At 63.4% G+C, this 26,674-nt stretch overlaps 2 protein-coding genes across 7 annotated transcripts in view; both read right to left on the reverse strand.

Annotated features, from left to right (window-relative positions):
- Positions 1 to 1,660: 1,660 nt before the first annotated feature.
- Positions 1,661 to 20,438, reverse strand: FASN (fatty acid synthase). The gene is made up of 42 exons (XM_030843396.2): positions 20,280 to 20,438; positions 18,205 to 18,342; positions 17,261 to 17,413; positions 15,846 to 16,019; positions 15,430 to 15,630; positions 15,193 to 15,315; positions 14,993 to 15,108; positions 14,768 to 14,902; positions 13,653 to 14,115; positions 13,380 to 13,567; positions 13,102 to 13,291; positions 12,344 to 12,438; positions 12,077 to 12,211; positions 11,769 to 11,972; positions 11,535 to 11,650; positions 11,127 to 11,299; positions 10,862 to 11,053; positions 10,700 to 10,780; positions 10,399 to 10,584; positions 10,035 to 10,214; positions 9,755 to 9,958; positions 8,813 to 9,117; positions 8,141 to 8,533; positions 7,894 to 8,058; positions 7,679 to 7,797; positions 7,436 to 7,590; positions 7,078 to 7,281; positions 6,754 to 6,904; positions 6,489 to 6,667; positions 6,284 to 6,403; positions 5,965 to 6,087; positions 5,632 to 5,855; positions 5,352 to 5,553; positions 5,065 to 5,216; positions 4,861 to 4,952; positions 4,501 to 4,652; positions 4,162 to 4,407; positions 3,731 to 3,919; positions 3,221 to 3,451; positions 2,888 to 3,108; positions 2,702 to 2,800; positions 1,661 to 2,606 (listed from the first exon to the last, which is right to left on the reverse strand). The coding sequence occupies exons 2-42, from the start codon at positions 18,329 to 18,331 to the stop codon at positions 2,217 to 2,219; spliced, it is 7,548 nt and encodes a 2,515-aa protein (XP_030699256.2). The 5' UTR covers positions 18,332 to 18,342; positions 20,280 to 20,438; the 3' UTR covers positions 1,661 to 2,216.
- Positions 20,439 to 23,520: 3,082 nt separating this feature from the next.
- CCDC57 (coiled-coil domain containing 57) overlaps positions 23,521 to 26,674 on the reverse strand; it is a 105,613-nt gene continuing 102,459 nt past the window's right edge. For all 6 annotated transcript variants that reach the window (XM_060290756.2, XM_060290758.2, XM_060290755.2 and 3 more), the window contains one exon: positions 23,521 to 23,732. In XM_060290756.2, the coding sequence (XP_060146739.1) occupies positions 23,530 to 23,732 (203 nt within the window). In that variant the 3' untranslated portion in view covers positions 23,521 to 23,529. The remainder of the gene's footprint in view (positions 23,733 to 26,674) is intronic.

Raw genomic sequence — 26,674 nt, forward strand, 5'->3', positions numbered from 1 at the left:
AACCCATGGGTTATTGGAAGTATGTCATTTGGTTTCTAAATATTTGAGGATATTCTAGAGATCTTTTTGCTATTGATTCTAATTTTATTCAATTATGGTCAAAGAAAATACTTTATAGAAGCTGAGTTCTTTTCAACTTATTGAGGCTGGTTTTATGACACAGAATGTGAACCATCTTAGTAGATGTTCTATGTGAATCTGAAAAGAATGTACATTCTGCTACTGTTGGCTGGTCGGTCTGTAAATGTCAGTTGGTTGATTGTATTGCTCAAGTCTTACACATCCTTACTGATTTTCTACTTGTTCAGTTATTGAGAAGGGTTTTGGAAATCTCCAACTGTAATTGTAGATTGCCTGATTTTTTTTTTTGGGGGGGGCTGCACCATGCAGCGTGCAGGATCTTAGTTCCCCGACCGGGGATTGAACCCACACCCCCTGCAGCGGAAGCATGGAGTCCTAATCACTGGACTGCCAGGGAATTCCGATTCTTCTTCCAGATCTTTCGCTTTGTGTAATTTGGAGCTCTGTTATAGGAGCACGGGTTCTCATGTCCTTTGGATTAGTTGACACTTTTATCATTATGAAATGATCCTTTATATCTAACCTATTCTTTGCTCTGAAACCTACTTTTTCCGATATTAACATACCTGCTCCAGAAACTTTTTCACACAGTTCTGATACATGTTGTAGCATGTTATCAGAACTTCATTCCTTTTTAAGGCTGAATAATACCCATTATGTGGGCAGACCACCTTTGTATACTCATTCATCTGTTCACAGACTCTTGGATTATTTCCACCTCTCGGCTGTTGTAGATGAGTAACACTTCTTGTTATGAGCATTGGCGTACAAGTATCTGAGTCCGTTTCCAATTCTTTTGAGTTATACCTAGGAGTGGAATTACTGGCTCACATGGTAATTCTACGTTGAACTTTCTGAGGAACATATAAGGGCCCCCGGATGTTCTGGGTTCAACACATCCTTCTAGAAGTCTAGCAGTGGGCCTGCTCCCCCGGCCCCAGATTCAGTCCTGGCCCAGTGCAGGGCCCACCTCTCTCCCTGCTCCATCTCACCTCTGCTGTTGGCCCAGAAGCTTCCAGCCCAGTGCGTCCACCTCATCCCTTGGCTTGGCGAGGTTCAGATGCTCAGGGGCCTCCCTGCCCCACTACTTCCTTCCATGCAGCCTTCATTCCTTCTGCCTAAACCTGTGTGGTCAGTCTTCCGCTGGACTAGGCCAGTTAAGCACACACTCACCTAGGTGTTGCTGTGAAGGTATTTGGTCCGTGCGCTTCACGTCTACGATCAGGTGACTTCAAATAAAAGTTTACTCTCAATAATGTGGGTGGGCATCCTCCACTCAGTTGAGGCCCAGGAGAGAAAACCTGAGGTTTCCCTGAGGGATAAGGAAATCTGGCAAGGGTACCCTAGGGGGTACCCCACGATTACGCCAGTGGATCATAAGACGGCATACCTGTCTCCTCCTGGTCAAGCCTCCCTGATAGAGGGGCCCCTGCCTCAAGGTGTCCAGCCTGCTTTCAGGAGCCAGGCGTTGCCCCCTCCCTCCAGCAGGGAGCAGAGGGTGGTCCCTTCCGGGCCACCAGGACTTGGCCAGGACAGCGCAGGCTCACAGGGCTGGTCAGGAAGAAAGGATGCCCAGAGGCCAGAGCGCACGTGCGGTTTAATCATGGGGAGGCTCCAGAGGAGACAACATTTCTACCAGGTTGGTGTAAAAATGAAACAGTATCCAGACATGGTTCTTTACACAGACAATTACAGTAAATTTCAAAATCCAAGCAGCAGTTTGAATGTTGTTTCTTGAAAAATGAACACAGACGAACAGGGTGGGTGCCCAGTGCCCGGGGCTGCTCCGCTCCACTGCCGGCATCATGGGGCCCCGGCCTGGCTACCGTGCGCCGGCCTCACAGGTGGACCAACCGGCGTCTCCCTGGCGACCCAATAAATAGGAGAATCCAAACGGAGAAACGACAAATGGACCCGCGTGGCAGAGCCCGCGCGATTCAGGAAGCTTGGCCTGGCTGGCGGCTCGGCCGACTCTTCACAGACCGGGCAGGTCTCCGAGTTGGCGGCGCGGGTCCCAGCCCCGCGCCCGGGGCAGCCGGGATGGGGGTGGGAGCGGGGAGGGCGCTGGTCCTACTGGTGGCTGCACGTGGGGTGCGGGGCCGGCGGGGTGGGCCCCGCATGCAGGAGCCTCCGGCCTAGCCCTCCCGCACGCTGACCCGGGGCTCGGCCAGGGAGCTGTGGATGATGCTGAGGATGGATTCCAGCCCGCTGCCCTCCAGCAGCGTGCGGTGGTCACCCTCGATGACGTGCACGGACACCTTGCCGTCGCACACCTGGGACAGGTTGTAGTCGGCGCCCAGGTCCTCGCCGTAGGTGCCGCCTGTCTTGGCGCGCAGCAGTGTCACGTTGCCATGGTAGGTGGCCTGCGGCGTGTACTTCTCGGCCGCCCGCAGCTTCTGGTAGAAGGAGCGCGCCGCGAAGCGGACGGCATGGCGGTCCAGGCCCGCATGGCTCTGTGCGATCAGCTCCACGGCGGCTGCCACGCGCTCCTCCAGGCCCTCGAGGGGCAGTAGCGCCTCCAGCACCTGGAGGACAGACAGGACGATGAGTGGCGCCAGGCACGTGAATGGGGGGCAGGGGTGTCGGGAGGCCTCTGGCCGCGCGGTATCTGCAGACTCACCCTGCCGTGCTCCGCGTCAGTGAACTGCTGTACGAAGAAGCACATGGCCTCGGCCTCGGCCTCGGCCTCGCAGCCAGGGGTCATCTTGGCGCGGTAGCTCTGCAAAGGGAGGAGGGGCTGCTGCAGTGGCGGCACAAGGGGCTGGGACTCCAGACCCGGCCCCAGGGGCGCCGTTGCCGTCCTCACCTGCGTGTAGGCCAACACGTAGGTGTGCGAGCCATCGAACAGGAAGAGGCTATTGTTCGTGGGGCCGGCGCTCTGCTGTGCCTGCAGCTGTGAGCACATCTCAAAGGCCACGCAGGCCCCATAGGAGTAGCCAGCGATGCGGTAGGGCCCCTCTGGCTGCACCTGCCTGATGCACTCGATGTAGTAGGCGGCCAGGCTCTGGATGCTGTCCAGGGGCGCAGCTGCAGGGACAGCGTGAGGCTTAGCCCTTGTCTGGACGTGCACGTCACCCCCAACCCACTGGGGGACGGAGGAGGCCCGCTGTGGGGACAGCTCCGCAGGACCCTGACATACCTCCCGTGCACTGCAGGCCGTAGGTGGGAATGCTGAGCTTGGCAGCCAGGCTGTGGAACACCGTGATGGAGCCCTCGATGGGGTGCACCAGGAATAGGGGCCGCTCGGAGCTCTGCACAGAGTTGAGTGGAGCCAAGGTCGGGCCCTCAGGGTTCACCAGCAGGGTGCTCAGGTTCAGCTGGGCCTGCTGCCGGGCAGGGCTGTCCTCCTTGGGTGTGGGGGCCACCAGCTCTGTGAAGAGGGGCAGATGCCAGGGAGGGCCGGGGCCACATGGGGTCCCCTGCTACAATCCCCCAGCATGCACACATATACACGCACACACCTGACTGGGGCTGCTGGTGGCTAGGGTAGGAGGTGGATGGGGGCACTGGGCTCCCACTGAGGGCTCTCAGGACGGGGCCAGATGGACGAGCCCTGACCTGGGTGGGGGCGGGTGGGTCCAGGCTGCTCACAGGCCAGCAGCACTGAGAGGACCTGTGCTGTTTCGGGGATACCCCCCTCCACACCTACCATCAGCTGTGCCAGCCTGCGAGGAAAGTTCCTGCAGCTTCCGGAGCGTGAGCTGCTGGATTTCCCGCATGGACAGCACCCGGTCATGCTCTCGCTCCAGCGTCTGGCGCACCTCCACGGCCATGAGTGAGTCTAGGCCCAGGTCTGCCAGTGAGCTGTCCAAGTTGACAGTGGCCAAGTCACGGATGCCTGGGGAGAGGCGCTCAGTTGGCAATGGGGGATGGGCCTTGGTGGGTACTGTGCCCTGATGGCTGGGTCTTCCCAAACCATCATCACTATGGTCATGGCACACAGCACCCACCCAGCTCTGCACAGACCACCTGTGTCTCTCCCTCCATGAGCAAGCCGGCATGCCCCCTTCTGCAGCCAGGGAGACCAGACTCAGGGGAGCTGAGTGTCTGCCAGCTGGGGGGTGCAGGGTGCTCCCTCACCCAGGATGTGAGCCACAGCCTTCACCAGGTCCTGCTGGCTGCTGCCGTCACCATGGGCTGCGGCCTTCTTCTCCGCCAGCACAAAGCTGCTCAGGACGGGGTGGGGCTGGTTCAGGAAGAGGTCCAGCACCTCCATGCAGGAGATGATGCGTTGGGGCAGCGTCCCGCCAATGACTATGTCGTTGGTACCCATGGTCTCCAGCACGACGCCCACATCGCCAATTGCACCCCACTGCACGGCAAGGCCTGCGGGTGAGGGAGGGTGGGGGGCTGGGGTGAGAAGGGGCACAAGTGAGGGTGGCACCGCAGGAGTGGAGGAGGAGGGGCGGGCGGACCCACCTGGGAGGCCGTCATGCCGGCGCTTCTCACATATGCGCTCCATGGCGGAGTTGGCGAACCCGTAGTTGGTCTGGCTGGCGTTGCCACGCCCGCAGCTCACCGAGGAGAAGACCACGAAGTAGTCCAGCTCGGGGCATGCCTCCCGGGTCACCCTGTGGGTTCTTGAGTCACCCCCAGCCGGCCTCCCCAGCCCACTGGCCGACATGCCCAGGATCCCTGGCTCGCCTGCCAAACCGCCTCCACTGTCCCGGACCCTTGGTTCAGACCCCGGCAGAGGCCTGTGGCCTGGTCTCTGGACAGCAGTGTGAGGGTCGTGCGGGGGAGGGCTGGGAGAAGGAGAGAGAGAAGGGAGGAGCCCACCTGTCCAAGTTCAGGGTGCCATTGTACTTGGGTTTGTTGACGTCCTGGAAGAACTCAGGGGTCTGGTTCTCCAGCATGGCGTCTCTCAGGACCTGGGGTGAGGGGATCTTAGCACCTGCCTTTGCCCCAGGGCTTCGGAGGGCTTGCTTGGGGCGGGGGGCTTCCCTGGGCAGCTGGCTGCAGCCCCTTTAGAGCCGTCCTCACCATGGCCAAGTTGAAGACGCCGCCTACAGGCCCAAGCTGGGTGGCCTCAGTGATGAGGCTCCGGGCACCATCCAGCGAGCTGGCGTTGCTGGTGGACACCAGGACCTGCACACCCTGGCGTCTCCACTCACGGACCTGCCTGGCCTGGTAGCCTGCGGGACACAGATGGTGGGGATGGGCAAATCAGGGCTCTGGCCCTAGGCCCAGGCGCCCGGAGGGCAGCAGGACGGGGAGCTGACTGAGGCCTCTCCCACCGCCCCACCCTCGTGCTCCCTGGGGCCGGTCACCTGTGCGGATCCCGGAGCGGGAGGTCAGCACCAGCTTCTGGGCCCCTCGCAGCATGAGCCACTGGGACAGCTCTAGGCCGAAGCCACCCAGGCCCCCTGTGATGATGTAGGTCTTGTGGGCTGGGCAGTAGGTCTTGGACAAGGCCGCCGTCAGGGTGGGCTTGGTCCCTTGCAGCACCGCCTCCTGCTCTTCCTCGCGTACCTGCAGCCCAGGTAGCACCGCTGTTCACACACTGCCGGCAGGGGCCGGAGCTGGGGGTGCCTGGGGTGCCCTACTCACCTGGAGGACCACTTTGCCGATGTGTTTGCCCTGGGCCATGTAGCGGAAGGCGTCCTCCACCTGGGTCTTGGGGAACACGGTGCACTTGAGGGGCTGCACCACACCGTCCCGGATGCCCGCCTGCAGCAGCGCCGACACCTCCTGCCAGGTGGCGCTGTCGTCATCAAAGATTGCATCCAGCAGGATCCCGTGGAAAGTCACGTTCTTCAGGAAGATGGCCATGCCTGGACAGGTGGGCAGGTGGCGGCCTCACTACTCAGCTGACAGCCCACCCTGTGGACCCCTGCCCTGCCCAACAGCCCCCTGCCCACCCGGCCTGCTGCCCAGCCTCACCCAGGGGATGGTTGTTGGAAAGGTCAAATTTGCCGATTTCCAGGAATCGACCATGCTGGGCCAGGCACCGCACGCTGGCCTGCAGCTTTTCTTCCGCCAGGGAATTCAGGACGAGGTCAACACCTTGGGGTGGGGGGGCAAGAGGGGTCCTCACAGTCAAGACCACTGCCCAGCCAACGTGGCACAAGTCCAGAAGGCCAGACCCTGTCCCCGCCTGGGCCGGTGTCTCCTCCAGCTTGGCCGGAGAGGGGGGGATGGGAGGAAGAGGGGGCTGAGAATATGGGTGGATGGTGGTTGGCTAGTGATGGGAGCCACTCACCCTTCCCGGCCGTGTGCCAAAGCACGTGCTGCTCGAAGGACGTGTCCCGGGAGTTGGCAAAGCTGGCTTCGTTGAGCTGTGGGAACCTGGCCTGGAGGTATGCCCGCTTTTCAGCTGACCCTGGTGGGGAGAGACACTGCTGGTAAGTCTGGGCTTCAGGCGTTGGAGGGGCAGTCCTGGGCTCTGGGAAGGGCTGTAGGCTTACCCACAGTGGTGAAGACGCGGCAGCCCAGGCTGAGAGCGATGGCGATGGCGGCCTGACCCACACCGCCCGAGCCCGAGTGGATGAGCACTGTCTCCCCAGGCTGCATGCGTCCGCGTACTACCAACGCGTAATAGGCTGTGGCATAGACGACGGGCACTGAAGCTGCCTCCTCCAGGGTCCTATGGGCACAGCGCAGGGGTCAGCTCTGGCCTGATCCCTGGCCACATCCATGTTGGGCCCCAGGTCACAGCCCTGACCGACTCACCAGTTGGAAGGCACGTCCCACAGGAAGTCTTGAGACACCAGAATGGAGGTGGCCAGGCCTTCGGCGGGCACCAGCCCCATCACACGCTTGCCTCTGGCATCTCGGCCGGAGAACTCCATGCCCAGCATGCAGTCTCGAGCGACCCATTTTCCTGGAGGCAGATGGTGGGTGAGCCCCTTACCTCCCCAGGAGGACCCCAGTGTGTGAGCTTGGGCTCGAGGAGCCTCCCAGGTTCCTGAGCATTGTGGGGTGAGGACCCCCCTCTTCCCAGGTCCTGGCCCCAAGGGTCTTTGTTCTGGTCCCCCCACCGTGTGCTGCCTGTACCTGGGATGGCGTCAGGGGACAGCTTGCCCGTGGCCAGCATGATGTCTCGGAAGTTGAGGGAGGCATAATAGATGGTGCAGAGCTGGACTCCAGGGCCAGTGGGCTGGGCGTGGCGCAGAGGAGAGCAGACCCAGCGGATGGAGGAGAGGTCCCCTCGGGTGAGGATGTTTATGAAGGCATGCTCTGTCTGCTCCTCTGGCCGGTCTGTGGGTGACAGAAAGTGGAGCTGCCACAGGGTCACACGCAGCCCTGGGCTGGGCAGGGCTTCCAGCCAGGGTCCCCCTGCCCTCTCCTTCTCAGCCCACCCAGCTGCGAGGTGAGGAGACTGGGGGGGCAGGGTGGCACATTGGGCGCTCACCCTTTTCCAGTGGGAAGTGGCGGAACGCCCCCCAGGCCCCGTCCCGGTAGACGTTCATCACCAGGTCCCCCTGTAGCACCTTCTGCAGCTCCAAGGAGTTTGGGTCCATCTCAGGGGTGGGGGACGTGCTACTGAGGTTGGACACCAGGACGCACCTATGGGCAGCCAGACAGGTGAGGGGAAGCTGGGGGGGGGGGGTTGGAGGGGAGGAGAAAGGGGCATGCAGCTCAGTGGGCATCTCACCGAATCTGGTGCCCGCCGGGCTCTTTTCGGAGACAGTTCACCATGCCCACGACACCTGAGGTGGTGCAGCCGACGGCCATGAGCCACACGGGCCGGGACGAGGAGTCAGCCAGGATGTTCTGTAGAACGAGGGAGGGGTTGGCTTCTGGGGGCTCCCCAGGCCCCAGCGTTGGAGCTGCATTAGCCAGGCCTGGCCAGGGCTGGGAGGGACTGACCTTCAGTGAGTCGACCCATCTGAAGCTGGCGTCCTCCACGGACAGGAAGACTGGGCTATCCTGCGGGGCTGGCCGGCGGCACAGGAAGAGCACAGAGCCGTAGAAGGACCTCTTCAGGGCCACCAGGTGCAGGGATGCCCCGGTAAATAGGCTCTCCCACTCGTCCTGTGCGTTGGGGGGTCAGTGCTCGGCAGCCTCCTGGCCCCTCCCCATCCCGGCCCCTCCCCATCCCGGCCCCGCCCCGCACCTGGCTCAGGAGGTGCTGCCCCCCTTGATGTGACTCAGAGCAGGTGAGAAAGGCGACAGTCTCCCCCAGGGAGTAACCTCCGAGCAGCGTGTGCAGCAGCAGGAAGCCTCCCTCCTTCAGGGTAGCCGCCATGTTGCCAACGGCCGTGGCTGGGTCACCAAGGGTGGCCAGGGCACAGTTGCACACCAGGAGGTCAGCCCTGCTCAGGCTGCTGGGGGCCGGGTCCACAGGGTCCCACTGGCCTTGGGTCAGGTCGAGCTGCTGCAGCTTGGCTTGGGCCGCCTCCAGGGCCTGGGGGTGGCGGTCAGTGGCTATGTAGTCCAGCTGCATCAGGGGCTGGGTGTTAAGCAGCGCCGGGATGCGGGAATAGAGTCGGCCGTCACCGGCCAGCACCTGGGGTGGAAGAGCTCCTTGGATCAGCTGCCGCGGGGCAGGCGCACCCACCCCCTCAGCTGGGTGTCTCCCAGAAAGGCCCACCCACCAACTCCGCTGAGGCCACGGGCCAGCGCTGCCCTGTCCACAGCACCCGCAGAGCCCACCTCCAGCCCCTTCTCTGTGCCCCTTCCCCTTCAGTGTGCGGGCGGCCTCGCTTCAGAGGGGCCCCGGCCCTCCTGGTGTTCGGGGCTGCCTGCGTCTGGGTCCACAGTGCTTGCCTCTGCGCCCAGCACCCACCTCCACCACCTTCATTCTGAGGCTGGCCGTGTTCTCCAGGGCGGTGTCCACGCACGCCTTCAGTGCTGGGGAGTCGAGGAGGCCGCTGAGCAGGGGGTCGTCACACAGCAGGGGCCTCTCCTGGGCCAGGACCTGGCCCAGTTCCTGCTGTAGGTTCCCATTGAGTTGCAGTTGGCAGGCAGCGGCCAGCAGCCGAGGCAGGCCCTGCTGCGGGGCCTCCCGGGGAGCCTGGGCACTGTCCAGCCCGGGCACCACCATCTTCAACCCCTGCTGGGCCACCTTCGTCTGCAGTGCCTGTGCCAGCCCTGGGGAGGAGAGAGATGGGTGCTAGGGAAGAGCCTCAGCTGGGCTGGGGTTCCTGAAGGTCCCCCAGCAACTGGTGTCTGCCTGGAGCAGGGACTCAGAGGTAAGCAGGACCCACCGCCCGGCTCTGCCCACTGACAGCAAATAGAAGGACGGAGTGGGCAGTCCAGTCCTCCAGGGCTAGAAACTGGCATCAACCATCTGGACCACTGGGCGGGTGAAGGGCTGCTCTGCCTCCCACCCAGGTGTGAGCCCTACGGAGGGTGGATTCTCCAGAGGGTGGGTTCAGTGCCTTGATGGCCCTGCTGCCCCTCCCCAGCTCTCCCCACCCATCAGGTTGGGTGTGAGCCCTGTGTAGGGAGCTGTCTCATGGCATTACGCCTATATGCCTGGCTAGGGGCATAGACAGAAGGGGACAAATCTGTCACCTGTGTGTGCTAGGCCTCCTCTGAAGACATCAGCTCTGGGTGGGGGGAGCCAGGCCTGGGGGCACTCACGAGGGGAAGGCAGATTTGGGCTCCACATGAAGGAGGGGCTGTGACGGGGCGATGAGGGGAGGTGATGAGCTCCCCTTTGCCAGACTGGGCACAGGAACTGGGAGCTGGACCCCGGGATGAAGGGGGTGGGCGCAGGCCTCACCCCTGCACAGCTGCAGCTCCTCCTGCAGGGCCAGGCTCCCAGCCAGGCACCCGCTCTCCACATGCGGCGTGAAGCAGAACTTCTCCAGGACGGGTGCCAGCTGCTCCTGCTGCCGCCGAGGGGCCACCGAGGCGTGGAGCCGCGAGATGTGGACGCTGCCGGCCACGATGCTGTTCAGATACCTGTTCACCACCACGTCGGCCACTGCGGGGACGTGCTGGGTAAGTGCAGGCAGCACCTGGCGCAGGGACACAAGTGTGTGGGGCCAGGGCGGGGCTACCTTGTGTCTCGCCTTGCAGCGCGTACAGCTTCTGCCGGTGGGTGGTGGGGTCGATGTGGATGGCGGTGATGCGTGTGGGCAGGCACAGGTTGCGGTGGCCCGGGACCAGGAGGGACATCTGCAGCATGGTGTCCAGGAAGGTCACCCAGTTGTCTTTCCACAGCAGCCGGCCTGTGTTACCTGGGGTGGAGGGACCGTCAGTCGGCCAGGTTGGGTCTCTCCCCCAGTGGGCCCTCTCCTCCATGCGGCCCCCTCACACCCACAACTGCCCTCCCTTCACCCAGCTTGGGCATCTAACGCCGGGCAGCAGGAGTTAGCCCCAAAGCATGTTCCTGAGTATAAAGTGGGGCCCCCTTGCACCCACCTTCGAGGTTGGCCTCGAGGATGCCCTGGAAGTGGGGGCCGTAGTTGTAGCCCCGCAGCCGCAGCTCCTTGTACACGTCGCTCTGGCTCAGGTGGAACGCAGCACTGGGGTCTACAGGTGTGGGGCCCGTGCCATACTGGTTGTCAAAGAGCCTGGGATCGGGGTCCTTCCACTGGTGTATCTGCCCTGTGGGCGGGGGTGGCAGAGGGCCTGAGGGCAAGGCCGGGCTGAGCTGGCAGCCAGGGTCCACCCAGAGACCCCCACCAGGGACTCTGCAGCCTGGGCGGGTGCCCCCGCTCACCGCTCACGATCAGGTTGCCGTTCTCAGACACCTCGAAGGTGCACGAAGCCTCCAGAAGCCGCACTTCCAGGGGCACGGTCCCTGCAGGCAGCAGGGTCAGAGGTCAGCAGCAGAGGTCAGCAGGCGGCACTCCCGCCCCGCATCCCGAGCCGCCGGCCTCACCTGTCTTGGGCAGGATGGTGGCCTGGTGTAGTGTCACGTCCTCGAACACCACAGGCACCTGCTCCATGTTTTGGTCCAGGGCTCGTGCCAGCGTCTTCCAGACCAGGAATAGGTAGCCAGTGGCGGGGAAAATTACGCGGCCGTCGATGCAGTGATCCAACAGGTAGTGGTCAGGGGTCTCAGGGCTGGCATCTGTGGGGCATGGGCCTTAGTGCCAGCGAGCGGGAGGAAGGAGCCGCCCCCCGCCTGCCCACACCTCACTCACCGATCTTATAGACAGTGGCAGAGGAGCAGCTCGAGCCGCTGGGGAAGTCCTCCATGGCGGGCACATCCCAAGTCTGGCTGTGGTCCCACCTGATGTGCGGGGAAATGAGGGGGGTCCCCCGGGGGGCCGGGAACTCCACGGGTGGGAACAGACCGTTGGGGTTGATGTCAATGCTGGAGGGTGCAGAGGGGAGATGTGAGCAGCACATTGGACCCCAGGACCACCCTGGGTGGGTACTGCCAACCATTCTCCCCTAAGACCCCAGGGATGACCGAGACGGGGTGGGGTGGGGGCTGCAGTGAGGGTGTGACAGTGGCCCAGCACCCACAGCCCCGCTTCCTGGGGACGATCTCAAGGCCAGCCTATGGCTGAGGGGCTCCCAGGGTCAAGCAGGGCGAGGGGACGCACCCCATCAGGTGGAGCCTGCCCACGTTGCCGAGGAAGAACTCCAGGTTGTCCCTGTGGTCCTTCTTCATCAGCGGGATGACGGTGCAGCTGGACTTGAGGCCTCTCTTCAGGATGGCCTGAGAGGCAGAGACAGGCTGGGCCTCCCTGACTAGCTCCCACCCAACCCCACAAGGCCACACGGAGCCCGACTGCCATCCCTCCCGGACCTGACCATCCTGCCCCCCCAGCACGCACCTGCAGCAGGGCGTGGGGGGCGATCTCCAGCACCACGGCGTGCTCGGGCACGTGCCTCAGTGCCTCCTGGAACAGCACAGGGCTCACCAGGTTGTTAACGTTGTACTCAGCTGAGAACGTGCGGGCCAGGTGGCCCTGCCACTGGGCCTCGGGGATGGAGGTGCTGAGCCAGTACGCGGAGCGGGGCCGTGGCTCCCGGATCACCTGCACACACGGTCAGGCTGGGTCGGCGTGAGGGAGCTTGGGGCCGCCTGCCCGCCCGCCCTCCGGGAGGCCCCCGCCAGGCAGCCCATGGGGCAGCAACCCACCTTCTTGAGTGCCTGCAGCAGCGCAGGGGCGATGGAGTCCATGAAGTAGGAGTGGAACGCTATGCCACCTGTCCGCACCTCCTTGGCAAACACACCCTCCTGCTTCAGCTGCTGCACGAACTCGGACATTGCGGCCTGGGGTGGGGGCGGGGAGGGCGCAGGGGCGCTGGACGAGCAGTCCTAGGCCTGTGCCCCGCTCCCCATGCAGAGCTCACCCTGAGGGATAGGAGGGGACTTGGGGATGAGGCCTCGCCTCCCAGGGCCCACCTGAGGTCCGGAGATGGTCACAGAGTCCTTGGAGTTGTGGCAGGCAGGCACGATACCAGGGGGGCAGCGCCGCTTACACTCTTCCCAGGACAAGCCTGGGGGCAGAGACAGCCTCAGAAGGTGGCCACAGGGAGCCGGCACCCTCACTCAGCCCCTCCCCAGGGGGAGGAAGACGTTGCCGGGGTGGCTCTAACGACAGAGGCGGTGATGACAGCTGCACAGCGGCACCTTTACGAGGCACTTTCACCCCTGCCGTGTCTGATTTCAGGCAGAGGTGTCGTTAATGCTACCCCAGAGGCGGGAGCCAGTTTCGGCTCAGTATTGAGGCCAAAGGCTCCTACGTCTGACCAACCACAGAGGACCTTGGCCTCACTCTCCTGCCAGTCCCTCAGGTTTTCTCGGGTGTCCTTCCGTCCCCAGCCCTGCCTGCCCGAAGTGCGAACAGGCCCACTCCTTCCCCTGCAGCCCCCAGTTAGCTCAGGCTCATGGGAAAACCATGCTGGCCTCTCCTGATGCCCATGGGCAAGTGTGCTGAGCACCAAGGCCAGCAGGCTCAGGGGGGCCATACAGGGCACACTGGAGCAGGCTGTCAGGGTCGCTCTCACCCTGAAGTGAGGAGGACGGCGGCCGGCGAGTCACCCCAGAACCCTGCCTCTGCCCAGCACCAATGTCGAAAGTGCCAGCGTAGACGTCCCCTCCCACGGAGACCCTCAGGCCCATGGGTGGAGTGGGATGGCAGAGCGCAGGGCAACACCTACCCACAGCTGCCATGGCCCCAGGCGGGATGTTGGCCTCCTTGATGCACTGGGCCCTCCAGTAGGCAGCGAGGACAGCCTCCTCCTGAGAGAGGCAGCCGTCGGCGTAGCCGCAGGCCACCTCACCCAGGGAGTGCCCGATGATGCCGTCAGGCCGCAGGCCCATGGAGGTCAGCAGGTCTATGAGGGCAATCTGGGGGAACAGGGTGCGTCACGCCAGTCCCGGGGACGCCAGGCTGACCGCCCTGCCGGCCCGCTCACCCCAGACCCCGGGGGTGCACCTGGATGGCAGTGAGGCTCACGAAGGACTGGACGGTGTCATCAAAGGTGGCCTCATCTGTGCTCAGCAACAGGTCCGACACCTGCAGTCCCAAAGGCTTCACGGCCTCGTCTGAGCGCAGGATGGAATCGCGGAAGCTGCCCAGGCGCATGAGGCTCAGCCCCATGCCGCGCCACTGTGTGCCCATCCCTGTCCCAGTGAGAGGCGTCAGGGCAGGGCTGCGCGGCCCTGCCCCCACTGCCCTCGGGGACACCCTGGGGAGCCGGGGGCTCACCGGAGCAGATGAACCAGAGTGGGCGCTTGCCAGCCGGCACCTGGTGCACCTCCTGGTTGCCGCCCTGGCCGCCCAGCACAGCGTAGCCACGGAAGGGCATGGTGGCCGTGGGGGTGGCCGCGATGTCGTTGAGCATGCTCACGAAAGCCAGGTCATGGCTGTGCCGGAGGCCCTGCTCCAGCAGGCCCTGCACCGCCTCAAGGGTGCGCCCGCTGGCCCGCAGCAGACGGGGCAGGGCAGAGTGTGGGGCAGGTGGCGGGGGCGGCTGGGCGTTGGGCCGGAGGATGACATGCACGTTGGAGCCGCCGAAGCCGAAGGAGTTGATGCCCACATTGCCCCCGAGAACGGGCAAAGGCCGGTCCACTACCTGCAGCCGCCCGTCTTGCAGCGCTGGGATCTCGGGGTTCGGGCTGTGGAAGTGCAGGTTGGGGGCCCAGACCCCGTGTTCCAGGGACAGCAGCACCTATGGGTGCCTAATGGTCAGTAGGGTGGCCAGCCCCGGGATCCCTGCCCTGCTGGTCAGGGTGGGCTTCAGGTACTTCCCTTCCTGAGGACACTCTGAGGCCACCTGCCCACTGCAACAGACTTCCTTCCCCCCAACCTTGCCCAGTCCCAGTGCAGTGGTCTGGTGACCGAGCCGCAGGCCCCTTCCCCTCTCGGCCTTGGGCCTCATCTAGGGTCCCTGCCACCTCCGGACTAATGGCCATGGGGCTAGACACAAAGGTCCCTCAGCCAGACTCCACCCCAGGTCCCGATCTAAGAGCTGCAGACGGGTGGCTACAGTGGCCCAGGAAGCCCAGAGCACCAGGGAGCCTGAGCAGTGCTGACCTGGATGCTCTGGGCTACCAACTGGTCAGCAGGCCACGGGGAAGGGCAGCCCTGGACAGGTGGGGCCGCCTCGCTGCTTCCACCCTCTGGCTTGGTCTCTTGTGGAGCAGTACCGGGCAAGATGTCTGGCCCAGTGAACTAGGGCAGGGAATGGCTACATGCTGGCACCCTGCTGTCTGGGTCTCAGTGGCCCACACCCCACAGCACAGCTTGTGGGGATCCTCCCCCGACCGGGCAGCAGGAAGCTGAGGAGGCAGGGGCAGGATGGCCCCAGACCGCCTGCCTACCTTGATCAGTGCTGCGAGCCCCGAGGCGGGCTCCGCGTGCCCCATGTTTGACTTGGTGGACCCGATCAGCAGGGGGTCCTGGCGGGTGGCACACAGGGCCCGCATGATGCTATTCAGCTCCTGGGGGTCGCCCACCTGTGGGGGACTCAGGGAGGTCAGGACTCCACCCTGGCACCTCTCCGGCATGGGGTGTGGGGTGTGCACACGGCCAGGCAGGGCTCTCACCTTGGTGCCAGTGCCATGGGCTTCGATATACTCCAGGGACTCGGGGGTCAGCCCGGCCGACTCGTACAGGGAGCGGATGAGCTGCTCCTGCACCTCTCCAGAGGGGAAGGTGACGCCTGTGGGCGGGGCCAGGCCTCAGCACACCACCAATCACCTAACCGCCTGCAGCCCCACCCTCACCCTGCCCGGGATGCTCCCACCTTGCTCTTTGAAGCCATCAGTGTTGGTGCCAGCATTGAGGATGGTGGCATACACCCGTCGGGCCAGGGACTTCTTGGTCAGCAAGACGGCCACCACAGCCTCTGCACGGCAGTAGCCGTCCCCTGGGGGCAGAGGGCACCTCAGGCCTAGGAGCTCAGGGCAGAGCTCAGGGGCTGGTGTAGGGTGAAACGGGGGCGGGGGGTGCTATCCTGTGCTCCCACACCCTCCGCCCTCACCTGCTGCATCGAAGGACTTGCAGGAGCCCTCAGGGCTGAGCATGCCCAACTTCATGAACTGCACCGAGGTGTTGGGCTTCAGCAGGATGTTGATGCCACCCACAACGGCCGCGGGGCACTCCCCACTGCGGATGGCCTGGTAGGCGCTCTGCAGGGCCAGCAGGCTGGAGGAGCAGGCTGTGTCCAGGGCAACGCTGGGCCCTGCAGGCAAGGGCACAATGCAGCTGTGGGACTCCCCCAACCTTGGGGCCCTGGCAGCTTTAGCAGGTGCCCTCCATGTGGAGCCTATGATACCAGGACCTCACCCCTGCAGGCCCTCCGCGGAGGGGGGAGGTCAGAGTCTGGAAGGGTCTCAGCTGCCGTCCGGCCCCACCCTGCCCCAGTCCGAGGCCCAGAGGAGCTGTGTGTGCACCCACCTTTGAAGTCGAAGAAGAAGGAGAGGCGGTTGGCCATCATGGCGCGCTGGCAGCCCACCATACTGTAGCCCATGAGGGTCTCAGGGTCTCGACTCAGAGCCTCTGAGGCCTCAGAGCTGCTCACACCCACCCAGACACCGGTGTTCGTCCCACGAAGGGAAGCTGGGTTGATGCCTGTAGGAGACAGAGGTCAGCCCTAGCTGCTGTGACATGCCCAGCCCACCACCCAGCTCTCGCCTCTCAGCCTCCCTGGCTTGGGTGAGAGGAGGCTCCATCTCAGCCTGGCTCTGGAAGGGACGAGGTGGGCCAGGGAAGAGAGAGCAGAGCCACAGTGGGGCGGCCAGCCCAGGTAGGGCTGAGAACAGATAACCAGGTCACAAGGAACCAGGGCCCAGGCACGGGCGGGGTGCCAGGTGGGGCTCCAGGCTCTGGGTCAGGCAGCGGCCAGAGACAGCCGGAGGTGGGGACAGAGGGCAGCATTGTCCCTAGGCTACTCCCCTGGCCCCTGGTGTTGCTGGCAGGGTCTGGTGAGCCCTGAGGGCGGCCTGCCCTGGGCGGGCCAAGATAAGAAGACAGAGAGAGACAAAAGCCGAGTGTCCAGGCTTGGGAAGGAGGGAGGGACACTGGCTGGCCCCTGGGGAGCCGCATCCAAGGTCTCCGGGTGGGGCCTGGGCAGTGGAAAGGTCTCCACTTTCCCCTACCAGGGTCCTCTCACCCCCCCTCCACTCCACCCCAGGCAGCATGTGTCCATAACCCCATCACGCTCAGTGTCAACCCCAGAGACTACTTAGCATCTGCTGCAAGACAAGAAACTGCAAGGCCAGGATACCTACCCTGTCAACCACAGGTGGCAGCAGGCAGGCCCCAAGTTCCCCCTCAGAGCTGAGCTCTCACTGCTCACCTACTGAGGGGCCTCATTCACATGTCAGCCTCCCCTCTCCCACCTGGCAGGACTTCTACGTCCCTGGTGTCCCTGGGACAAGTCTGTGCCCTGGGACAAGGGGCAGCTGGCCTCGAGGCACTTGTCCAAGGCCAGACTTAACCCGGCAGAGAAGAGTGTGGAGGGTAACAGTCGTGGGGCCAGGTCTCGCCTCCTACTCTGCCTGGCACCCTCCCTTGCCCCCAAGATCAGCCATGCAATGGGGAGTGAGGAAACTGGGGCATCAGGACGTGCCTGGGACACCTCTGGTGTGCAGCTGTGAAATGTGACCTGCCCAAGGCCCATGCCTCCCCAGCCCACTGGCCCCGGCCCAGGACTCCGCTCCCTCAACAGCTCCTATGTTTTGGATGTTTTGTCATGAACACATGTTGCTCTTAGAAGCAAAATGGAGGAACGCTTTCAAGAGGAGCGGCAGGAACCTCAGGGATGGGCCCCCAGAAGTCCCAGGTTGGCTGTCAGCCTCCTGATGACCCACCTCCGTCCACAATGGCCTCATAGGTGACCTCCAGAAGCAAGCGCAGCTGGGGATCCATTGTGTTTGCCTGCTTGGGGTGGACCCCGAAGAACGAGGCGTCAAACCGGGACAGGTCCTTCAGCTTGCCTAACCGCCGGGGCAGGCCATACAGTCCTGTGGAACACACGCAGATGGAGGGGCCAGCCACGGAACCTCACGGCCCCGAGTGACTGACAGTGGCGCCCCTGTGGCAACAGGGAGCCAAGGCTCCCCGGGATGGGTGGGCCCACTTCTGAGAGGGGGCCCTAGGGGGAGGCTCACGGGTGGTGTCCCAGAGCACAGCACGGTGGGGGGAGGGCCCCCTCCTCCCACCCACCACTGTCCTGTCCTGGCTGGAGACCCCCTGCCTGGCCTGACACTGGCCCCAGAGGCTGAGGCCAGGCCAGGCTCCGCCACACTGACTCACATCCCGTAGATCAGGAAGAGCCGCTCTGCTGAAGAACCTACTGGGCGTGAGGGAGTCCAACCAGCTTCCTGGGAGAGCCTCGTGTCTTATCTGACAGTTTGGGACATGTGGGCCAGCAGTGGCTGGCCAGGCTCTGCAGGGACCAGGTGGTGGGCAGTGGGGCCAAAGGTGCTCACCCACCTGGCCTAGCTCTGGATCTGCCCCCTCGCAGCTTACCCAGCTCATCTGTGAAGTGGGCAAAGACCACGCCCAGGGCCAGCCCTCAGTCTCCTGCGGACTGGAGTTCAGTCCCTAGCCCACTGGCCAGAGGCCCCAGTTTCTCCTTCGCCCTGAGCCTTCTCCTGGCGCCATCTCGCAGGAAGAGCCTGCAGCATGGCCTCACCTTGGGTGACCGTTGGCTCTGCAGGTGGGACGGAAGCTCAGGCCAGAGCAGGCCTGTCCTGGTAGCTTGGAGACTGTGTACCCAGCGGCAGTGAGAGGAGAACCCAGGCCCACTTACCTGCCTTCCACCGCCTGTCATCATCCGTCACCATGTCCACACCGCCGATGAGATTGGCCCAGAACTCCTCCAAGTTCTCCGACTCAGGCAGCTTCCCGGACATGCCAGCGATCACCACCTCCTCCATGGCTGCTCTCTCTGCAGGGAGGGTGGTGTGGGGGCCCGGACACTGGTCAACCTCAGCACCCACACTGCCAGTCTGCAGCCTCACTGGAGGCCCAGCTGCTGCTCCCCCGGCCCTGGCTCCCTGACCCCCCTCCTCCATCTGGCCCACCCAAGGGTCTGAGGGCAGCAGCTCAGAAAGCCCCACAACAAAGATCCACACGGCCAGCTCCTGTGCTGTGTGCCAGCCGGACGGATGCCCTGGGTGAAGTATGTGTACGGTGGTTGGGAGGCGGGGAGTCCACTCCGGTCCAGCCTGCCTGCACCTCTCACTGGCAGTGTTGGGCTCTCTGGGCATTGGCCCTGGTCTGGGGTGACCCCAAAACGGCCCTGTTGCAGTGGTCCCAGGAGGGGGCCTCACAGTGGGAGGCAGGCAGGGCCAACCCAGAGAAGGGCCCAAACCCTTCCTAGGAAAGGGCTGCCTGGCCATCAGCCTATCAAGAGCTGGCCAAGGGAATTTAGCAGGCGAAGGAGAAAGGGCAAACGTGCGGGTGAGAAAGCGCACCCTTGCTGACCGGCCGGCTCTGCACTCAGCACCCCACGCTGTCCTCCATGCTGGGCCCAACGGCTCAGGCACTGAGAGTGCCAAGGCCTGGGGGGCTCTGGGGCAAAATTGGTCCCTGCCCCACAGTGGACAGACCCAGCCTGTATGGCTGCTCCAGCGAGCTCCAACCTGGAGAACTACTCCTAGTCAGGTGCCGGTCAAGTGCTACCCAGACCCACACACCTGCACAGGTTGAGGCCTCAGAGTCCTGCTTGCCAACCTCCACGCAGCCTGCCTGGCCACCCAGACCCAGGTTCCCAAGACGCCAACGAGGGAGCCTAGGCTACCCTGAGGCTGTGGGCCCAGGATGGGGGCTCCTGTACAGCCCTTGAGGAAGGGGGCAAGGCCAGGGTTGATCCTGCACACTTCCACCAAGGCTCCAGGGCCTCATGGCGCTAATGACCGCTGGACTCGCCAATCAGCGGCCCTCCAGCGTCTCTCTGAGCAAAGGAAAGCACAAGCAAGTGGAGAGACCGTCTTCCTTGGGTGCCCTCATCACCCTGCTGTCCCGGCAGAGAGGGAGCCCCCTCCCCCAGCGCTAAATAAAGAGCCCTTTGCCGGCCCAGAGGCACCAGCTCCCGGGGCGGCTGCTTCTCCAGAAAGCGCCCGCTCTGTTCTCCCCCTACTTGCTATTCACGCGGAGTCCGGCGGGACTAGGCAAGGGGGTGGAGACCCCTGCAGAGCGCACTGTCTCGCATGCGCCGCCGCGAGGCTGTACGGGGCAGGAGCCGCTCTCCCCCCAGAACTTCGGGGGCTCCAAACGGAGCCCACGTGGTGGGGAAGCCGTCCTCATCCGGCCCCGCGCCTCCTCCACCCACCACCCTCCCTTCTTCTTAGGCCCTCCGGTCGGCTGAGACTCTGCTATCCCGCACCCGGAGGTGGGGGGACGCTGCGGATGGAGGGGCTTGGCGGCCCGGCCTGAAACGAGGCCCTTGTGGGCTGCCGGAGCTGGGCGCACACGGGGCGGCTGGGGGCTCCTACAGGCCCTCGAGGGTCCGCAGCCGCCCGGCCCAGCCCAAGACCAAAATGGCTGTTCGCGGCGCTCCTGGGCGTCCGCCCCTCGCCATCCGCCCACCTGCCCCGCCGGGCCTGGGGCATGCCGCGAGGGCCTTTCGCCGCCCGGCCTCGGGCGCCCCGTGGGGCTCGAACATCCATACCGGGGGCTCGGACCCCGAGACCAGGGCAGGCTGTGCGGGGCTACCCCTCGCCACTGGCGCGCCGGACGACGCGCGCCCAAGGCCGGAAGATGCGGGCCGGCGGCGCCCCCTCGAGCCTGACCGCACCACCCCCGCCCCGGCCCCTGCCCGGCCCCAGGACTCCGGCCCCCGGCAACCAACTCCCGACCCCGGCCCGGCCTGGCCGCTCGTACCTGGTCTGGGCGCGGGCGCGGGCGCGGGCGGTGGCGTGGGCGGCGGAGGGAGAGCGAGGATGGAGCGCGCGGTGGAGGGGAGGCCGGGCCGCTTCCGTCTCTCTGGCTCCCTCTAGGCCCGCGCCGGCGCTATTTAACCGCTGCCGTCCCCGCGCGGACACGCCACATGGGCTGACAGCTTGGCTGCGCCGCCCAGGCCAATGAGCGTCAGGGCTGCGCCCCGGGACCAGGCGCGCCGCCGCCAGTGGGGTGATGCCGCGCGCCGCCGCCGGACGCCGGGACTCTGCGCGGGGGCGCGCCAGGGGGGCGCCGGGCTGGGGGCCCCGGGACTCGGGGGGCGCTGGGGCGGGGCGCAGCGTCACCCCCGCCCCACGACTTCCCTTCCGCGCCCCACGCCTCCCGGGGCCGCCCCCACCCACGGGGCCTCGGGGGCCACGTGTGCACGGCGCGCAGTGGAAACGGGACGGGGCTTGCTTGGGTCACTCTGGGGGTTATACTGGGGCCACACTGGGGGCCGGACGAACCCCCGGGCGTAAGGACTGAAGGGCCGGCGTCCGGGACAAGCGAAGCCGGCCCGGGGCGTGGCTCGCTCTGCAGCCACAGCCAATCGGGGGCCGGGGGCGTGCGCGCTGGACCAATGGCGGCGCGCGAGTGGGCGTTGCTAGGCGATAGGGTGATGGGCCGGCGCTGCGCGGACCGCAGCGGGCGAGCGCGGTCGTTGACCCGGCCGAGGGCGCCCCGCGCGGGGTTACTGCCGGTCACCGCAACGCAGCGCGGCTGGTCCTCCCTGCCTCGCCTCCCAAATTCGCAAGGCGGGCGCGGGGACCGGGGGGACGCTCCCGAGGCCGGGCAGGGGCTCCCCGCAGCCGGCCGCGGGGACGGGGCGCGGCCATCTGGCAAGCGGGCTCTGTACGGACACCTCTTGGTGTGATTTGAACAAAGGAGTCTCCCTGGGCAGAGGCACTCGCGCGCGCACGTGGCCTTTCTCACCCGCGGGCGCGCACACGCACCGGCGGAACTCTGCGTCTCCGCTCACCGGCGCGCCCTCCTTTGTAATTCCCCTGCTCTAATGTTTACCGAATTTACAAAAAACCCTTAACTTCCAGACCAAAAAGAAACAGACATTCCGTCTTGGGGTCAAGTGAGAGTCCAGGAAGACGACCCTCCCGGCCTGGTGGCCACGCCCTGCACCGCCCTGGCTATCTTCTGGGGCCACAGACAGACCCTTGTGAGGCCAGAGGAGCCTTGGCAGTTCCCTGGGGCTGGTGCCCCGCAGCCTCATTGTCTTGAAATCAAACCGCTGCTGCGCTCCTCGCCTGGCTCCTTGGCAACCCCTCTTGCCTTGCCCTCCGAAGCTCAGGGGCTGTCAGTGGAGTGTGGCACTGTCCGCGGATGTTCAGGGACAACACAGAACGGACAGGCACGTCAAACCAGACAACATGGCTTCACGTGGCCACACGCCACCCCCCCCCCCCCACACACACAGTGCTCCCTAGGCCCCCAGGTAGTCCCAGGGCAGCTCCATACTCCCTGCTCTATTCTTCTCCTTGGCTTCATCATTGGGGGCTTCTGGTTCGCACACTGTGGAATAAAGGGCAGGACAGGAAAAGGGGAGAGAGGGCCCCGAGATCCCACAGCTGAATTGCTGTCCCGAACAACCTTTCTGTGGGATTTTCTTTTCCTTCCTACTTAAGACCTTTTCAGACACCTGGTAACCTGGACCAGGAGTGGCTGGACCGTGCTGCACAAACACCCTCAAATCTTGGTGTCTTTTTTTTTTAAAGACCACGTCTTATTATTTATTTTAAAATATTTGTTTATTTAGGCTGCGCCGGGTCTCAGTTGTGGCCCTTGGGATCTTTGTTGTGGCGTGCGGGATTGGCATGCAGGATCTAGTCCCCCCACCAGGGATCGAACCCAGGCCCCCAGCATTGGGAGCATGGAGTCTTACCCACTAGACCACCAGGGAAGTCCCCAACTCTTGGTGTCTTAAGCTATCCTAGGCTCACTTCCTGCTGGTCAGTAGGGCTCTGCTTACTGCAGCCTGCCAGGAGCCCAGGTGATGGGACGATTACAGGCTGCGTGGCTGGGATTGAGTCCCTGGTTTGTACCACAGAGGTCTGGAGACTCATGGGCTTTGAAGTGCTTCTAGGGAAAGCGACAGGGCATCTCTCCTCACTTTTTCATCTAAAGGAAGTCATATGGCAACACCTCACTTAAAGGGCCACATGCCAGACACAGCAGAGCATAGAGACCCCCGCCACCTGGCAGCAAAGCTGTTCCCAGCGTGCTCCTTCCTGGCACATCAGAAGTGACCTGCCATTGCCTCCGCAGCTCCCCAAGCACTGCGCCCAGGATGAGCAGTGCATCTGTGGTTAGGACATCAATATGCCTGTGTAAATTTTGATCTTCCTTCATTCCACAGAGATCAAAGCGTGAAAACCTGATAAACAAGATGACATTCATGAAAGGTACATTTTCAAAGGGACCCGTGGGGGCTCTGCCCCCAGGTAGGCCAGGCCGGGCACCCAAGCATCGCTGGAGATCCTCGTGTGGAGGGGCTGCCCACCTCTGCACCCAGCCAGGGTGCAGACCGGCAGGCCACACGCCTCGAAGGGCTGTCCTCTGCTCCTTCTTGGCGGGGGGACAGCTGTGAGTGAGGCAATGCTCTCCTCTTCCACAGAAATGTGCCCCCTCGGGAGGGCCGCCAACTGGCCACAAGCACACTGGCTGCCTGTCTTGTTCCAGGCCCCGTGAGTCCGGACCAGGCCCCAGGAGTAGCATGTGTAATGATGCCAAAAGCACTCATGGTCGAACCTTCGAATCACAAGAAACCTGGCCACGAGAGCCACACATGCAAAGCCCAGGAACTCTTTTACTGTCCTTCCCAAGTTAAAAGAACAATTTGGGGCTCTGCAATCGGTCCACGAGGCGCCTTAGCAGCACTGGGGAGGCTGCTCTTCAGTTCACTGTGCCCACCCATGTGCACGCGCGCGCGCACACACACACACACACACACACACCCCTGATATGGAGATAAAGCCACCAAGGAGGAGGAGGGGGAAGAGACCAAGATGGATTGGAAGGGAGGAGGAGGGGGAAAAGGGGAAGGAGGAGGAAGGAGGGGGATGAGAAGAAGGGGGAGGGGTGGGGAGAGAGGGATGGGGAGGGGGGAGGGAGGAAGGGATGAGAAGAAGGGGGAGGGGCGGGGGAGGGAGGAGGAGGGGTGGGGAGGGGCGGTTCGAGGAGGTCAGTCCTTGGAGTTGTGGTTACGAATCTTGGGGGGCCGCTGGCAGCCTTTAGGTTTTGCAGGATGAGCCCTGGGGTGTCTGGCAGGCTTGCCCCTTGCTTGGGCTTCCATCTTCATCCCTTCGACGGCAAAGGCCGCCCAAGGCGCCAGGGAGCTCCCCTCGGGGTGTTGGAGGCTGTAGGCTGCTGGAGGTGCTGGGTGCTCTAGCAGTGAAGAGAAGAGAAAGGAGGGTGCGTCATCATGGGGCAGGAAGGGGCAGGATGCGGTGTGTACAGAGAGCTGGGTTCACTGAGTGCGAGTGGCCGAGCTGCTCGCCAGCAGGAACCAGAGACCCCATGCCTGCCCTGGTTCCTTGCAGGAGCCCACGCCGGGGCAACAGCTGTTCCTGGGGTTTCTGGCCCTGGTGTCCCCGCAAAGAAGGTCTGTGTGGGCACGTGCTCTCCAGATGCTCTGCAGGGCCTGGGCCTGCTCCTGCACTGGGCGCTCAGGACATCTGGCCCTGAAAACGACATCCCCTGTCGTGCATATTTCGCAATAGGTCCCACGGAGGTACCAGGGTTAATGGTTGACTCACGACACTTCCCAGGCATTTCCCAGGCTGTCAACCACCCCCTGCCCTCTGGCCATGCTTGCCGGGCATCTCCAACCGCGCAGCAGCCCCAACACGCGTGGCCAGGCACAGACCAAGGACCGGGAGCTGCACCACGTGTCACAGGTATGGGCCAATGCTCCAGGGCAGCACGTCCAAAATATTGACAACGACTGTCTTTGCACTAGGGCACCATAGGTGATTTTTTAAAAAGTTCTTTGAGCTCTTCTCTATTTTCCTAGTTTTTAGAACTAAGAATGTATTTCTTTTTTTTTTTTTTGCGGTACGCGGGCCTCTCACTGTTGTGGCCTCTCCCATTGAGGACCACAGGCTCCGGATGCGCAGGCTTAGTGGCCATGGCTCACGGGCCCAGCCGCTCCGTGGCATGTGGGATCCTCCCAGACTGGGGCACGAACCCATGTCCCCTGCATCGGCAGGCGGACTCTCAACCACTGCGCCACCAGGGAAGCCCTGTATTTCTTTTTTAGAAGTACCAAGAAGACGTACAAGAATGTACTGTACAACATGGGGAACAGAGACAATATTTTGTAATAACTGTAAATGGAGTGTAACCCTTTAAAAACTGTATAAAAAATAAAAATAAATAAAAAGCAATTGTGAGATGCAAGCTCAGGGGCGGCTCTCCTTCCTGGGCTGGCCCAGCAGGCAGGACCGGGGTCTGGAGCTCCAGGAGGGTCTGCACAAAAAGACAATGCTGGGACTTCCCTGGCAGTCCAGTGGTTAAGACTCCATGCTTCCACTGCAGGGGGCACAGGTGCTATCCCTGTTGGGAACTAAGATCCCACATACCACATGGTGAGGCCAAAAAATAAGTAAAATAAAAGACAATGCTGCCCCAGGGTGTAAAGACAGGTGGGGCCTGGCCAACTGGCACTGGCATCTCACACGTGTGACACACACTGCAGTGACGCACACCGTCTACCCAGTGTCACCGAGCCCACCCCCCTGGGTCTGGTGGTGGGACGCTGTGGGGAGAGGTCTGGAAGGCCTGCCCAGCGCATGGCCGCGTGCTGTACAGGTGGACGACAGGAACCAACCTGGGCAAGACTTGAGGCCGAGGACAGGCCAGCTGCACAGCCTCTGGAGGAAAAGAACAGTGCTGGTGTGGAGCTGGGAGATGGGAAAGGCCTGGGCTTTGAAAGCACACACACAGGGCTGCGTGCTGGGCTTCTTCCAGTGACTCCAGCACCATGAGCTCGGGGTCTGCCAGGGGCACCCAGGCCCTGGCCCCCTCTCTCATCTTGTGCTCTTTCTGCTCCTCTGGCCTCTGGAGATATCTGGAACCATTCCTCCTTTCCCGGAGCCTCCAGGGGTCACACCCAGTGGCCTCCCCAGAGCCCTCAGCCCCAAAGCTGGGCCAGGTTCTGCTCTCCTCCTGCCCAGTGCCTCCATGCGCCGGGTCCTGGAGTGGGGTGAGGAAGTGCGTCCCTGGACGTCCCCAGGCTCCCTTCTGCTTCCACTGGCCATGGCTGCCTCTCCTTCTCTGGGAAAGCGCCCGTGTCTGTGGTTCTTAAACCCCAGACGAACTCCTCCTCTCTACACAGAGACACTCCCACCCCAGATGCCTTTACAAGTACTTATACAGGGATCTCTGGTCAGCTCCATGCTGCTCACTTGGTTTCCTTCTGGAATGCAGCGGCCACTGGGGAGGGGCAGGGTCAGGACCCTGACCGCTGTGATGCTGGGGGTCCTTCCCTATAACTCGAGGGAGCAGCCCTTCAGGGGTTCTGTGGGCATGACCTGAGTCTATCCCAGAGTCTCCACCTGGAGGCTCCTGGAGAAAGTGAGGTGGAGGGAGAAGGGCCAGCCCAGGCCCCAAGACCTTTGCTTGGGAGGCCAAGCTCCCTGTGCCCAGCTGTCAGGAGCTGTCTGCCAGTTCAGCCGGATGCCAGGCAGGTGGTTCCACTGTGTGCTGGGAGCACAGGCCAGGCAGACCCACCTGTCTGCCTGTGGGCAGGGCCTCTGAGCTGAGGCTGGGAGGATGGCACAGGCGGCCTTGCAGGCTCTGGTTTTTGTCCCTCTCCTTGCAGTGTCACCCTGAGGGGGTGACTGGCTCCTCCAGGACAGGCTCCCGGGGCAGGGCAGTCCTGGCTCAGGCACGAAGCTGGACACCTCAGGCCTGCTCTCCTCAGGACACTCCCTGTGCCCGAGCCATGGTCTCCGCTTGGTTACTCTGCGCCCTCACTCGGACCAGGAGCTGGTGTGTGGAAGCGAGGCTCCCACCGTGCTCTCTGCCTGCTCTCCCTTGCCTGACCTGCTCTGCTGTCGTTCTGCACTGGTTCTGATCAGGCTTCAGGGAAATCTGGGGGCACAGCACTTGCCTCTCATGGGCTGCTGGTCCAGCTCCAGCTCTCAGGAAGGTTCAGTGAGATGCCGAAGACCTCCCAGTATGAACCCGGGAGCAGGACGGGGGGCCCTGCAGGGGCTGACAGTGCCAAGGGGGGTGTGGGCCTGCACTTATGGTGGGTGGCCTTCCCCACAACCTTCCTGGCGCCTGTAATGACCTTGAGCCTGGAAGTTCTTGTGGACCAGCGC

Source organism: Globicephala melas, chromosome 20, assembly GCF_963455315.2.
Source record: "Globicephala melas chromosome 20, mGloMel1.2, whole genome shotgun sequence".
NCBI lineage: Eukaryota > Metazoa > Chordata > Mammalia > Artiodactyla > Delphinidae > Globicephala > Globicephala melas.

Excerpts from the sequence above, each read along its gene's own strand:
- FASN (XM_030843396.2), bottom strand. The coding sequence starts at position 18,331 with ATGGAGGAGGTGGTGATCGCTGGCATGTCCGGGAAGCTGCCTGAGTCG. Across the intron at positions 11,973-12,076 it reads TGCTGCAGGCACTCAAGAAG|GTGATCCGGGAGCCACGGCC; the intron begins GTGGGTTGCTGC and ends CCGTGTGTGCAG. Across the intron at positions 7,798-7,893 it reads GATGGGTCGACTCACTGAAG|AACATCCTGGCTGACTCCTC; the intron begins GTCAGTCCCTCC and ends CTCGTTCTACAG.